The sequence below is a fragment of the Artemia franciscana genome, chromosome 7, assembly GCF_032884065.1.
Source record: "Artemia franciscana chromosome 7, ASM3288406v1, whole genome shotgun sequence".
Taxonomy (NCBI): Eukaryota; Metazoa; Arthropoda; class Branchiopoda; order Anostraca; family Artemiidae; genus Artemia; species Artemia franciscana.
The window spans coordinates 28127271-28142987 of NC_088869.1; the positions used below are offsets into that span (position 1 = coordinate 28127271).

The window sequence follows — 15717 nt, forward strand, 5'->3', positions numbered from 1 at the left end:
CACATAAAGATCCAACGTGGTATATTCTTTACATGTTACTACATGGGAGGGAGGGGGTGGTACCCTCCAGGTGAAAAGTCCGCGATTCCTACCGTTAGTGATCTGTGTAGCCGTAAATATCTAAGGTGGCAATTTACTAAGAAATGCAACGTATGTCCCTCTGCCACTAACCAAATCTGTGAAAATCCCTGACAAACAAGACCTTGGTCTTAGATGCTAACTTTTATTAATAAAAAAAAATCCAAGCCATACATCCTTACAAAAACAAGGTAATAATACTCTTTGACATGACAAAGTAGGTACATTTCAAAACAAATGTTCCTACACGGCAAAAACAACAATTAAAACTGTTTATATTTGCAGTCTGCCTTGAAATTCATAAAGCGTTTTTCATAGGTCACAATCAATATTATTTCAAACAAAAACACTACAAAACCACTTTAATAGATGCAAATACGTTATTATTTGAAAACAAAATGAGGAAGTGAACGGATTACATAGCTAAGTATTACATAAACTAATAATTGAAACTAAATTCAGCACTCACTTAACATAACAAGTGACTGCAGAGAGTAGCAACGATTCTTTTCATAATTATTAATTGATTCTGCTTTAAAAGGAATATTACAGTGTGGTTCAACTTCACAAGGCTACTTGTCCAGCTAACCTTAATTACCCAGGTGTAACCTGTCAAAAACAACAACAAATGCCCATCCAATCATGTCCAATACTTAAGCCGCTAGGTGATAATTACCAAATGATGCTGCTTGAAAAGAAATATTATAGTGATTCAACTTCAAAAGGTTACTTGTCCAGCTAACTTTAATTTCTCAGGAGTAACCTGTAGAAAATAACAAAAATAGCCTATCTGGTCATGTCTTATGCTTGGGTCGAACTAGTCGTATATTTAAAGAAAAAAAGATTCATGAATGATTTGCATTTCTTGATAATTCTATCTCCACATCTGTACGACAAAACTGGAACAGTGAAATGACTAGACATTGATTTGGAAAGCCTACATCAACACTAGTTTGTTCCAAGGTATTGTTAACTAATACTGTGTCTTGTATCTTTTCTCATATTCATCACATAGGTTAGCGCTGTAGTGTGTAATTTCGTTTTAATCCATAACTGTAACAATAATGTGGCTCGGGTATTAGTTGAGGCGATCTGGTTATCTAAATCAATGTAATGCTTGATATCTAATTCTATATAAACGGTAGGTTAAAAAAAACAGCCAATCAGTAATAAAATAACGCAACTCATCTCCTGTTATCCTAGACCTCACAGGGTTACCGAGTGTAAGTAATACTGGCACCTCCCCATGGCGTTTCTCAATACTAGCCTTTATTATCTGTGGCTATATTCTTGTATCTGAATTATATAAGACAACTAATTAGGGCTAGCATAGGCTATAAATAATCATAGCACACTAAAACAGAAATAGGAAATAATGCTGGACGTAGAGGGGATGATGAATGACAATATTTTGTCCCTTGGGCCTCAGAGTACGTCATATTCATAAGCACTTGTTTTCAAATGATAAAAACAAAACAAATTCGATTCTGTCTTTACATGATTATTCTTCAATTTAATCAAGTCAATAATGGTTAAACAAATGCATATGAATACGCATTCTTCTTTTTGCCCTTTTATAGTCTATAGATCACAATCAACAGCTTATGTATAGGTTTTTTGTTCCTGCATAGTTTTCTTCTTTTTCTTGAACATATCTATTATGTAGAAGGATAATTCCCTCCTATTCCAAGTACAGGTAAAAAATGTCGCCTCTTTTCAGCATAAAATACACGGAATATTGCAATCTATTTTTTTCTTTCTTTTAGTACGAATTTCCATCTCTTACACATTCCTTGGTCATTTCTTGATTATATAATAATTTCAAGGGAACAAAAATAATTTCACAGGCACATGTTCTATTTTTGCTTAATAATCTGGGCCTACTCTAAAATATTAAAGTAGGAAGTTCCAATCCCTTTAACTTAACCAGCTCAAAAGGCTACCATCGTGGTCTCTCAGTATGTCTCCCAGAGCCTGCGAATTGCTCAGGTCTTCTCATCCCGTGATTAACATTCCTAGCACGTTCTTCATGCTGATTGTAACGACCACGATCACGCCGCTCAGTTTCATAACGACTTTCTCCGTTTCTATGGTTCTGGTCAGGATGACTATTATCACTGAATTGATGGCGCATATCCCGTTCATAATATCTTTTGTCATTATGTATCTGGTCTCTTGCATTTTCTTCGTATCGATGACCATGTTCAGAATACCCATAGTTACTATGCCCATACCCTCTGTTTTTCTCTTCGTGTCTATATCTGTCACGTTCGCGATACCTATCATCATTATAGATGGGCCCTCTATTACTCTCTGGATGCCTATGAAACATGCCCCCATTTTGATGATCGCCATGCGAATTTAGTTCATAGAAGTCGTTTCTACCAAAAGGAATACGAGCACCCGATTCATTTGGGAATCTAGGCATAAATGAGGGGGAAGAGTGACTTCCTGTCAATGTTGTTTGTACATTGATTGCCCCTCTTATAGGACTTGGAAAAAAGCCACCTTGCGAATAGTTTATGTGGTGACCTGGGAAGGAATATCCTGCATGCAGTCGTTCATTCTCGATCTGATTTAGATGTTCATTCCTTGCATCTTGTGTAAAACTTTTGTTCGGTGTTGATAAACTATTCTGACCTCTGGATTCTCTTGGTTTCATAATTATCTTCTTCCCAAAGAGAGTGGTAGTGAGGAAAAGTTCGACCGAGTAGAGGACGCTTTCTTCATGCTTGAATTGAACAAACGCAAAATTTTTCTGCTTACCATCTTTGTCCTTGGGTATAGTCACTTTTTCCACTGGACCAGCCTAAAAGTAAACCATGTGCAAAATAGATAACCTGTCACTTCAATATTAAGTGTTACTTATAAAATTCAAAGATGGGGACGACAAAAAAATATATTTAGAGAGTGTGTGTGCTCTCTCTTTCCTATTTTTTATTTCGACACTACAGAGTGAAGAAGTTAAGAAAACTAGCCGAAATATAACTTAAAAAATATATACAAAAAATTGTCAGTAAATTATATCAAGTTGAACCCATTGTTACAAAAGACATAACAGCACACAGGAAGAAAAAGGTGATGGAGAACTTTCTCTCAGTTTTGGTCTACAGGAACCTCTCTTAGGGAAAAATAAACACTATAGCCTAAAAATACACTTCACCCGATTCGACCTCCCCCTAGGAAACATCTGACCACCATTCTCGCCTAAAGACTGTCATCTGTAAGTCCATATTCATGGAGAGATCTCCCATGGCTACCACTCCTACACGATTGAAGTCACTACTTTCTTAGCAAAGGTACTATCAAACGAGAAAAGTACTATTTTCAAAAAAATAAAAATAAATCATGCATGCTATGTCCTGTGCATTAGCCACCAACTAATATGTGCTATAGCAACCTATTCATTAAAAATTGTCCGACAATAACTTGCGATTCTTCAGAAAACTTGGTTACTTTCCTTTCTGAAGAACACAAGAACTATAGATAGCGAGGACAAGATTAAATCTTTTAAAATTTAAATCGCGAAACTGTTAAGAATTCACCGCAACAGAAGACGTTCAAGCCACTAAGTGAGGGGGACAAAAGTGTTCCCTCCATCTCCTATTCAGGAATACTGGAATTTGCGCCGACACATAAACAATTAATATTTAAAATTCAAAGACAATTTACGACACTAGATTGAAAAAAACAACAACATGGTTTTCTTGTGGCATAATTTTACTTATTCTTTGTGGAAAGGGAGTTTAAGCAGCGAATATATTTTTGATAAAATTCAAATTTTTTACCACGAAACATGGAAAGTATGATTCCCACCCCCCTCCTGACGAGAAAGCTTTTTACCTTGGTGCAGCGGAATCTTTAAACGTATTTTACTATGCGATAGGCTTCAATAGATTAAAACTAAAGACGGTCTTGCTAAGAGCAACCAGTCTACACAAACCTTTTTAAATGCACCTCCCCCCGCAAGATTGATCGAAATTTTGAAAAAGCTATTCCATTCAAAATGGTCAAAAGGTTCAAATAACTATACTACTATTAATAACTCACTGCAGCACCAAGCCACCTGAGGCCAATACGCTATGTAGGCTCAATCTCCATCCCAATATTTTTAAACCCTTTCACGAAGTTCCAATTTCCCTTAAATCCTTCATTACGACCTCTTCCTATTCAAGTCATGGACCAACCTGCTTTTGGTTTTGCCCTACATGGTTGGTCAAGAAGGACAAAGGGGCAACCAATCATCCTCCGAACGTGTCCGAGCCATCTCAATCTTTCTCTCATTGTGACCCTAAAAAGCGGGACAGAACCACATTTTTCGGACAGCTTACTATTTGAAATACAATCTGTCAGAGAGGTGCCCAAAGAATCCGTAAGCAATTCCTCCAGAAACCATCTAGCAAATCCTCCTCTGTCTTTTGGAGCTCCCTCGTTTCAGAACCATGTTTGACCACTGTCATTACTTAAACTTCTAATATTCTAACCTTGGCTCCAAGGCTTGTCTTACTGTTCTTCCAAACTTATTTCAACTGTGAAAAAACTTCCTGGGACTTGGCTATTCTACTTTCAAAATCTTCACTGCATCCAAAATCTTTACTAATAATACTACATAGGTAAGTGAAGCTATCCACTTGATCAATCATCCCGTTACCCAATATCACTTCTTCACCTTCAACTATTCCTATTCAAAACAACTTAGGAGATTAGTCTTGTTTACATTATTTTTCAAACCTATTCTTGCACCCTGAGCTCTCAAAATCTCCAAAAAACATTCAGTTTGCTAACATTTTTATTATTTTATCACACGCAAACCTTTTATCACTCTCAAATCACCAACATAATCTAGGTCCAAGAAACTTTTACTTTCCTATTTGATTCCATGCTCCTCCATAACCCTTGACATGTTCCTTAGGACAAAGACCATCAAAATCATCTATATCAATAGGGATAGAACACAACCCTGCTTAACTCCTGATTTAATACGAAACCCACTAATAACCTCAATCCCTATCTTAGCTGCAACGATGTTCTTGTCATACATAGCACTAATCACTTTAATGTATTTATCTGGTATACCACACAAGGATAGGATCTTTACTAAACCATTCCTATCGACTGAATCAAACGCTTTATCATAATCTATAAAACTGAGGACTAAAGGATCTGTTGACTCAGGCACTTTATCGAAGAGTTTAATTATTCATCTAAGAGTGAAAATTTGGTCGATACATCCTCTCCCCTTCATAAAATCACACTGTTCTTCTCTTAAAACTCTATCTATAACGCCCCTAAGCCTAAAAAGTAACCCCGTACTAAGTAATTTGCTTCCTAAAGAAACCAAGCTAATGCCTCTATAATACCACACTCACTTTTACCAAGTTTGTTATGAAGGGGTTTAATTTAAGTTTTCCGAAAATCGCTAGCTACTTACCCTTTTTCAAAAGTCAGATTTATAATCTTCAGTGGTTTATCTTTAACTTCACGATCGCCATATTCGAAGATTCATTTGCCACACAATCAACACCTTAGGAATTATTATTTTGTTAATTCTTGTAGTACTGCCTCTAATTCTTCCTCAAAATAAATCTTCCTTTGCTTCCAAAGGGTGACAAACTTTACCATTATTTTCTATATTATTCCCTGTAACTTTATCATGGCTCAGCACATTCTCAAAATGTTCTGCCCATCTCGCTTTAGCTTTTTCCCATCTTTATCTGGGAGAAGTCCAGATTGAGCATTCCACCTCACATTGCCACCTCGCTGCATTTTTCAGATCTTCATCAATTTTTGCCAAGGCCTCTAGTTACCACTCCCTTAATCCATATTTTAATGCTCTCTCTACTTTCCAATTATTTTCATATGATCTATCACTCAACTTTTTGTACAAGCCCCTCTTCTCTACTAAACAAAGCGTTTTCGCTAATATTCTTAGCTGTGTTTCTAACTTTCCTCTCTAAGACCATCAGCTACTTTAAACTATTTTTTTTTAATTATTCCATTCATCTTCTACAGTGTACCATTTTAGACTCTCAAGCTTAATATTCATCTATTCCTTGAATGTTTCTCTCAAATCCTAATTCTGTTACCTACCATCGTCATAACTTCCTGGAAGGTAGTTGCCCTTCCTAAATTTTAGCTATAAATTCAGCCTACCTTCCTGGAAGGTAGTTAGCCTTCCTAAATTTTAGCTTTAAATTAAGCCTAGACACTACTAGATGGCGATCATTACTATAAACATTAATGACAGCACTCCTATCTACCCGGGTATCTTGTATCAATCCTGTCAGTCTTCGGTTTACAATAACATAATCAAAAAGGTTGGCCACCTTACCATCATGTGAGTAATATGTTAACTTATAAGCCACTTTTTTTTATCAAATACTGTAATGTTTATAACTAGATTGTTATACCTACTTGCAGAAGTTTATAACTCTTACTATTTTCTTTTCCCACACCAAATTTACCTTAGCTAAGATGCTATCTATCCCTATTTCTTACCTGGGCATTATAATCCCCTAATAAAATACCACATTTCTACTTGGGCTCCTGTCTATTCGTTCCTGTAGTTTTACGTAAAATTCATCTGAGTCACTTCTGTCTCCATCAATTGGGTTTTACTATGACTGGTACCTTGCATTTATTAGTCATAGGATTAGTAACTAGCACTCCGTTAGTAATACCTTACCAACCTAAGCAAGACTTAGCATTTTCCTTTTTCATCATGAGCCCTTCTCCCTGCCTTTTGACCCGATTCTTCCAGACCATGTAAATAAATTCTATATCACCCAATGCCATAAATCCTACCCCTAGGATATGAGTTTCTGAAACTCCTTAAATAGCTAAAATGGTTTTCCAAACTTAATGAAGGTCTTCTATCAACAACCCTGCACAAGCAATCTCAAACCTATTACCTTCGACTCATAAAATATCCATCCCTACAAACATTATACTATTATGGGCAGGCACCCCATATGAGATAACTTGGCCAGGAAGTTTTTATCCAAAACAGTTCACAAAAACAAACCGAATCCAGAAGAATTATCCATCCATTAGAATCCAGTGCAAACGCTGTGTTGTTTACTAGGCGATAATTTAATCGAGGACGTCAATCCTCAACATCAACCAGCAGTGCCGTTTGCAATTACGGTTCTGATTAGGCAAACTCATGGGAGGTCTACCCTTGAGCCACTATGAGACGACGCAAGCAGGACTTCCCTTTCGAGAAAGGGGACGGAGGAAAGAGCTTATGATGGAAAAGAAACCCTAAACCATTTCACAACACCGGAACAGCTACAACCTTTTATACCCAGCCTATTCTTGTCAAGGCGCCAGTCATGCCCCCCCCCCCCACAAACCACCCTCCGGGCAAGAGCTGTAAATTTTGCAATTTGCCAAATTTCCAAACAAGATCATTGACACTGTGACATATGATCAATGACAGAAACTAAATAAAAGACACTATATGCATCCAGGTTATCAAAAGAATGTATCAGTAATATCTTAGTAACGACTAAGGGTATTAACTTTGAAACTTCCAGGGCCACTACTACTACTGCTGCAACTACGAGTACTTGCAACTGTGGCTACTTGTAACAACGACTTTCACTACTTACATCTGTGACTAAGACTACTTGCGACCGCGACTACGTGCAACAAGTGACTGTGAATACAAGAACTTGCGACTCCGACGGCTACTACTTGCGACTGCGAGTATTACTCCTAGGACTGATGCGACTGCGACTAAGACTCCAAATATTATTGCCATTCCTACTGTTACAACTAGAACTATTGAACTGAATCAAAAGTTTTAGTGAATCCTTCTTGTCAAAATGGCAGAGTGCATCCAGATCGTCAAAAGGGATAATCTACAATATCTTAGGAATGGCTAAGTTGGAAATTTCAGACAATGTTGAACTAAATCTAAAAACTCCTTGTACATTCTAGAGCTGAAAAGGGCGCATCTGCGATATCTCAGGAATTGTTAAGGGTTTTAAGTATAAGCTTTCAGATAATGTCGAGGGAGGATGTTGCACTAAATCGACACTGGGCACATCCAGGTTGTCAAAATGGCGTATCTGGGTGTATCAATATTGACCTCAAGAATAGTTACCGGTATTTAAGTTGAAACTTTCACGCAATGCTGAGGGGATGTTGGGCTTGATCAAAAGCTACTATGTGCATCAAGATTGTCAAAAGTGTGTGTGCAATTTCTCAGGAACAGCTAGGGGCATGAAGTTGAAACTTTTAGTGAATCTTAAGCGGGTTGTTAAATCTATTCAAAAGATACTATGTGGATCCCAGTTGTCAAAACACTCTACCTGCAATATCTCAGGAACAGCTCATGGTATTTAGTTGAAACTTTCGTGGAAAGTTGAGGGGAATATTGAACTAAATCAGTAGATACTATGTGTATCCAAGTTGTTAAAATAGTATGTGCGATATCTCGGGAACAGTAAGGATAATAAGTCAAAACTTTCAGAGATTATTGAGTGGAATGTTCAAAAACAAAGCAAAAGACACTCCTTGCATCCAGGTTGTCAGAACAGCGTGTGTGAAATATACAAAAAAACGGCCATGATATTAAGTTTGACCTTCCAGGGAATGTGGAGAGGGATGTTAAGCTCAATCAAAAGCCCTTATGTATATCAAGGATGTCAGAATAATATTCTTTCCACAGCATTCCTAGTAAACACTCACATGAAAGTCATAAATAAAAAAGCTGAAAGAGTCAGAAATAAACAGAACTCAGAGATGTCTCTTATGTATATCATATACACATATATTCATACTCTTATTCCATTTTCGAACATATGGAATATTTTGAACATTTTTGCAGGGAGATTCGTTTAAGTATATTACCTATAAAGTACTGTTGAATAGAAAAACTTAGTCCAAGAACCATTAAGACATTCATTTTAAATCTAACAGAATTTATGCAATAATGCTAATTATTACAATCAAAGCCAATACTCAGATCACCTAGTGCAACTTAAAAATTTAAATTAGATTCTCACATTTTAACTCTTAGCCAAAAGAGAGAAAGATGGGTTTAGTAATATAAATAAACAAAACAAAACAAGCAAATGGCCCAAAGCACAGCTTGTTTGGGCTTACAACCCCAATACACATACAAATAAAAACAACACGAAAAAGGAGAGGAAAATAAAAAAGAAAAGAAAAGAAAAAAAGAAAAGAAAAAGAAAATAATTCAATTACCTTGCATTTCGATCGTTACAGGATTATACTTCATAAAAGACAAAAAAGAGAAAATAGAAAGAAACTAAAACCACTTGACTAGTATCATCTAAAACAAAACCAACACATTGGCTCCACTTGAGGTTCACTCAACTATCGAAACCATAAATATTAAGGCAAAATAGCTTTAATTACCACCGAAATTCACGAAAATTATCCATGTTTCTTAAAGTCGTAGGTGAACAGTCCCATGCATTGGGTCCTAGATGCTGAATAGAAAACTGAAATCTATAGGTAATAGCAAGCAGACGACAAATTATATTGGACTGTCTTGTAAAATGTGTATGAATATCACTTCCAAATTCAAACATTCTTTTAAAACATATTGTTAAACAACTTTGAAAGTATTAATGTATAAACAGACTTTGATAAAAAGTAATAAGTCCTGCTAAAAGCAAGATTTTGCAATCTATATGCCTCTTTTGTACCAAGTCTTTGAAACCAACACTGCATAACACTTGAAGCGCTTTATCCTGCAGAACTCGAATATGATAGAGATGAGAAAGATATGTACTACCCCAAACAGTACAGCAATATAGCAAATAAGGATGAATTAAGGAATAATACTGTGTTCTTAATATATCTCTTGGGAAAATGTACTTCAACTTCCTTAAAATACCAACATTCCTATTGAGTTTAAAACTAATATAATCTATATGTTCTCTAAAACTAAGACATTCATCAATTAAAACTCCTAGATATTTTGTACAATTTATTCTTAAAATACTCATATCAGCAAAATTAAGTCTGTCTATCCAAGGGTAATAATTTGAACTCCTACCATACAATAAAAAGCAAGATTTACTATAATTCAAATTTAACTTATTAAGCTTCATCAAAAACCAGAAAAACCAAAGAAATCTTCGTTATATTATACAGTATTAAAACTTTGGCAATCAATAGCAAATGGAAACTAATTTTTTTAAAACCTCTCTGAAAAAGAAGGTTTCCAAAGAAAACCAAAGAGCTATATTAAACTTAAGGCGAGCAGAAATAAACTCCTATAGTATATCAAACATAAACAACCAGAAATTACTACGAAAGAATATATGAAACCGAAAACAAACAAAAAATAAATTAAATATACACGTCAAACATAGAAAACAGATGGTGATACAGATGAATAAATAAATTCTAAAACAAGTAAAAATTATATTGAATTCTGAAGTCGGACTCAAGAAGAAAAAATTACTACAAACAGGAGTTTGGCCACCCCCTCCCTAACTGTAAAAGTTATAAAGCCTATTGCATCATCTTGCATTATACTGAAAACAAAATGTACTTCAATTTTTTTTTTTTTTCAGATGAGTAATATTTTGACCTGCTGAGATTTCCAGTAACTAATAACATTATATATCAAAAATTCAGTTTTTTTTTCAATAGTTCTTTCCAGTCATGTTAATTATAATAGTGGTTAGTGATTATTATAGTAATAGGGCATTTTTTTTTTTTTTTGCTTTTCAAAGCTGAATAATGTTTTAAATTACTAAGATTTCCATGAATTAATGTCATTATACATTAAACATTCAGTTAATTTTCATTAGTTCTTTCCAGTCATCTTAATCATTATATCAATAAATGATTATTATAGTAATAGGGCAGTAGTCAAACCCTGGTTGTAGTAATTTTTGTTTGTTTTAATTAGGACTTGAGTATGCTATGTAATTTTTACTTATTTTAGGATTTATTTATTCACCTTTATCAGCATCTGTTACCTTTATGTTTTGTATAGTCATTTATTTTAGTTTGTTAGTTTTGGGTCTCATGTATTCTTTGATAGTAATTTCTGGTGGTTTCAATTTTAAATTATTATAGGTTTGGATTGCCCAAGTTTCAAGCTTTCCAACACTCCCCATTTCAATACCAAATTTTTTTTTTTTCAACATCAAAGTTTCATCACAGTATCAAAACATCACAGTGAAGTTTTTTTCAACATTAAAATACCAAATTTCAACATTCCCTGAAAGTAGATCTTTTTTTAATCAATTTTTACAATACTGGTGTGACTCTAATATCAGGAAAATACAAACCTGAAGCAACAGCTCATAGAGTAAATCTTCAGTCACTTGTTCTGGGAGACTAGCAACAAACAGTGTTCTTGAGTCTTCATCCATCTAACAAACTTGAGCCAGACAACCTGAACAAAAATTAAAATAGAATGCTTTCTCAGCTGTGCCTTTAAGCAAGTTCATACACATTGGTAAGTGCTCCCTCAGCCTATAAGAACTGTCATTAAAAGTAACTGTACACTCTTCACACTAAAACAATGCCATATTTGCAATCATAATCATCTGCTGTGAATGTCAGCAGAAATTTTGTGAAAATCTTGCTCACTTTTGACCCTTCAGCCTACAGAGGAAAGCAGCCACGAGGGAATTCTTGGGATGGGCAATGGGACAAGCTTAGCAATTTTTTGATCCTGGAAATTGTCCTTCCTGAAGACGCCCTCGTTGACTCAAGATAGTCAACCCTTGAGGCATTAAATGTTATTCCTCTCTATACTTTTCAGTTGGCAAGAGACTTAAGTCAAATAATGACAGCTCATGATCAACCCACCTCTCCACCTTTAGTGTCAGTAAGAACATGAATGTGACCTTTTGTTGCAGTTAATTTATGCAGTAAAAGGCAAGGTACCACCCTGCAGCACCTTTGTAAGAGGCTTAGTTCAAAAATACTTTCAGTTGTGAAAAAAGATTAATTTCTACCCCCTCCCCCAAACCTCATTCCAAACTTATCTGAAGCCTCAAAAAGTTAGCATAAAAATGCTCTTTAGTCACCCTCCCCCCAACTACATAAAATTAACCAGTCTCCCTCCATAATAGATGATGTGCATACATGCTGTAAATAATATTATTCAGCCATAAGTTAAACACTTAGTCAAATGAAGCTTTAAAATTGATGTATAGGCTATATTGACAGTTTACTTTTTATGGATGAGGAATTAATGTAATAGTCTTTGGGACAAAATTGTTGTTTTTCAGCCCAAAAGGGTAGAAAACGCCACTTTGCTGTTGCAAAACCTTTTTTACCACTAAAAACGGCACTAGAACTTTCAATTTTTGTTTGAACCTTTTTTCAATGTTCATGTCTGATATGATCAGATTTAAGAACAAGAGCTAAGAGCTCATATGGCACTTGTGACGAGGGCCAGAAAAGCTAAGAGCCAAGAGCTCACAAGGAAATGAGCTCTAACAAAATACTAAGAATCAATAGATTGATTTAAAAGGAAAATAAGAGGCTTAATGCTGGTCAGGATTTAAAATAAGAGCTCTGAGTCATAATGTCCTTCTAAATATAAAAATTCATTAAGATCTGATCACCCACTCCTAAGTTACTGATACCTCATTTTTTCTAATTTTTCCTCTCCCTTTAGCCCCCCAGATGGTCGAATCTGGGAAAACAACTTTATCAAGTCAATTTGTGCAGCTCCCTGACACGCCTACCAATTTTCATCATCCTATCATGTCCAGAAGCACCAAACTCCCCAAAGCACTGAACCCCTCCCCCCAACTCCCCCAAAAAGAGCGAATCCAGTACGGTTAAGCCAATCAAGTATCTACAACATTTACTTATTCAATCAACCAAGCTTCATCCCGATTCCTCCACTCTAAGTGTTTTTCCAAGATTTCCAATTTCCCGCTCCAACTCCCTCCAATGTAAACGGATCTTGTCGGGATTTGAAATAAGAGCTCTGAGACATGAATTCTTTCTAAATATCAAATTTCATTAAGATCCAGTCACCCATTCTTAATTTAAAAATACCTCAATTTTTCTAATTTTTCCAAATTAACACCTCCCAGCGCCTCCAAATAGAACTGATCCATTCCAATTATGTCAATCACGTATCTAGAACTTGCGCTTATTCTTTCCATCAAGTTTCATCCCGATTTCTCCACTCTAAGCATTTTCCAAGATTTCTATTTCTCTGCTCCAACCCCCTATGTCCCTGGATCCAATTTGAGTCAAAAATGAAGCATGTGAGACATAAGATCCTTCTATATATCAAGTTTCATTAAGATCTGATCACCTATTTGTAAGATAAAATACCCCAATTTTCATATTTTCCAAGAATTCCGGTTTCCCCCTCCAATTCCCCTAATGTCACAGGATCTGGTCAGGATTTAAAATAAGAACTTTAAAGCACAAGATACTTCTAAATATCAAATTTCGTTAAGATCTGATCACTCAAGATCATTTGTAAGTTACAAATACCTCATTTTTCTGAATTACACCCCCCCCCCAACTCAACCAAAGAGAGCGGATCTGGTCCAGTTATGTCAGTCATGTATCTTAGACTTGTTTTTATTCTTCCCATCCAGTTTAATCCTGATCTCTCTGCTTTAAGTATTTTCTCAGATTTCCGCCCCCCCCCCCACCAACTGCTCCCCCCAATGACGCTAGATCCGGTTGAGATCTAAAATAAGAGATCTGAGTTATGAAGTCCTTCTAAATATGAAGTTTCATGAAGATTTGATCACTCTTTTGTAAGTTAAAAATACATCATTTTTTCTAATTTTTCAGAATTAACCCTCCCCACTCAATTCCCCCAAATAGAGCGGATCCGTTCCAATTATGTCTCTCACGTAAGTAATAGTCAAAGAATCTTTTAAAACAAATTTAATCTCAACTGAAAAACTGTATAATCTCTATTGCATTGGAAGGCATTTGTTTGAATCAACAGAGTATAAACATAATATTTGACTAATTGCTCTGTTTTAACAGTTAAATGGCTAGTTTCAACTGGAAAGTGAAAGTGGATTTTTTGATATTCAGATTAATAGACATGTAAGTCTTTTTTAATTATCTTTTGATGTGCCACTATATAGAAATTACCAGTGATGAAGGGAAATAGTATTTCAAACATAAATTCATTCATACTGTACAACCCCAACATTTCCCTTGGCTTCAAAACCCTGCACACTTTACTACACATTTTTAGTTTACCCCATGGAGGAGGAAGATTAACCAAAAATGGATGTACTTCTAGAATTAGCATTTCTAAGTGCTCTGAACTGAAAACTATGCTGCTTCACAGCATAGTTTTCAGTTTAGAACACTTGTAATGAAACTAAACCTTTACTGTCTATAGTTCTAACTAAACTGTTTGATATAGCCTAGTGACTAGCTACCCAACAATTGGGTGACCTATATACTTAACCATCAAGGGGGAGGGAGTAAATTTGAAATGTAAATGAATCTTATGTTTGGATTCAAGATAGAATTCTAAGGTAAAATTCTAGTTTAGTGACTTCTTGCTATCTTGGAAAGGGGTTAGGTTAGGAAAATGAAACTTTTGGGGATGGGTCTACAGGCTAAAGTATATCCCAGGAAGGTATTTTAAAGTACCCACCTCTACTCTTTCTTAATCTAGAGCGCCCTGAAATTTGCCTAAAGGACAGGTCTATACCTATTGAAATTTTGACAAAACAACATTTTACTTTAATTTTTAGTTGCAAGTTGCTTTTTCTCTGCCTTAAGTTCTGAAAATGCAATTCTTGTTATTTGAGTAGAATTCTGAGCCATATCAATGTTTTTTTCAAAATTAGGAAATGTATTTGTATATCTTTAAAACCTTATAAATTGGGGTTGGGGTTAAATTCTAGAGGTTTCACTTTTATAACATACATATTTTTAAAGGTCATCTATCGTCAGGGTCCCTCTAGAGGGAGAGGGAGTGGAGGTAGGTAATTCTGAAGATGGATCTATTTCTAAACCATCTCAAAAATCAGTGAGTTTGCCCAACTGGCAACTAGCCTAGCCTATTTAAATTTTTAAAATTACATTTTTCATAACTTCATTAAAATAAGTGACCCATTCCCATTCTAAAGTTAATTTTATTTTGTGTATTTTCACAATAGCTGAAAAATCCATTCCCCCTCTCCCACATCTTTTCAAATTGGCACCATTAGGCTTACTAGTTCAACAACTTTTTTTAGAACAGCAAGACGTGCCTAAATTAGAATTTTAACTACTAAGACTAAAGTTAATCAAATAGAATCAAACAGAACTATTAAAGCCTCCCAGAAAAAAAAAATACAATGAATTTTCGGTCAACTAAACCTTCTCTATCCGCAAATCATGTGAAAGTATGAATTTAAATGCTTTGCGAAATTAATTATTGCATAGCGCCACCATAATGAATCGTCCCTTTTTTCCGCAAAATCCCACTTTATGAATTGGCTATATAATATGATTCGCGGAATATCCCAATCAATATTTTCCCGTCAGAAAGCGTTATGTTGCCGCAATAATTACTATAGAGACTAATATTGGACTTTTATTCGCATGTGGTTTCAAAGAACTTTGTTACAGCAAATTTTTATTGTTCAGTTCCTCAAGGAAAACGTGCACAGTAAATAAAACTTTGGTAATGGATCAGAGTCT

General features: G+C 35.3%; 1 protein-coding gene across 1 annotated transcript; it reads right to left on the reverse strand.

Moving 5' to 3' along the window:
* Window positions 1-207: 207 nt before the first annotated feature.
* On the reverse strand, window positions 208-15480 carry LOC136029102 (RNA-binding protein 7-like). The gene is made up of 3 exons (XM_065707169.1): window positions 15394-15480; window positions 11364-11470; window positions 208-2887 (listed from the first exon to the last, which is right to left on the reverse strand). Exons 2-3 carry the CDS (start codon window positions 11445-11447, stop codon window positions 2018-2020), a joined length of 954 nt encoding a protein of 317 aa, XP_065563241.1. The 5' UTR covers window positions 11448-11470; window positions 15394-15480; the 3' UTR covers window positions 208-2017.
* Between the last annotated feature and the right edge of the window lie 237 nt (window positions 15481-15717).

What these genes read in the sequence shown, in the direction of transcription:
- LOC136029102 (XM_065707169.1), bottom strand. Translation starts at nt 11,447, where the DNA reads ATGGATGAAGACTCAAGAACACTGTTTGTTGCTAGTCTCCCAGAACAA. An exon ending in TCTATGAGCTGTTGCTTCAG is followed by an intron (nt 2,888 to 11,363) that starts GTTTGTATTTTC and finishes GTTTACTTTTAG; the next exon opens with GCTGGTCCAGTGGAAAAAGT.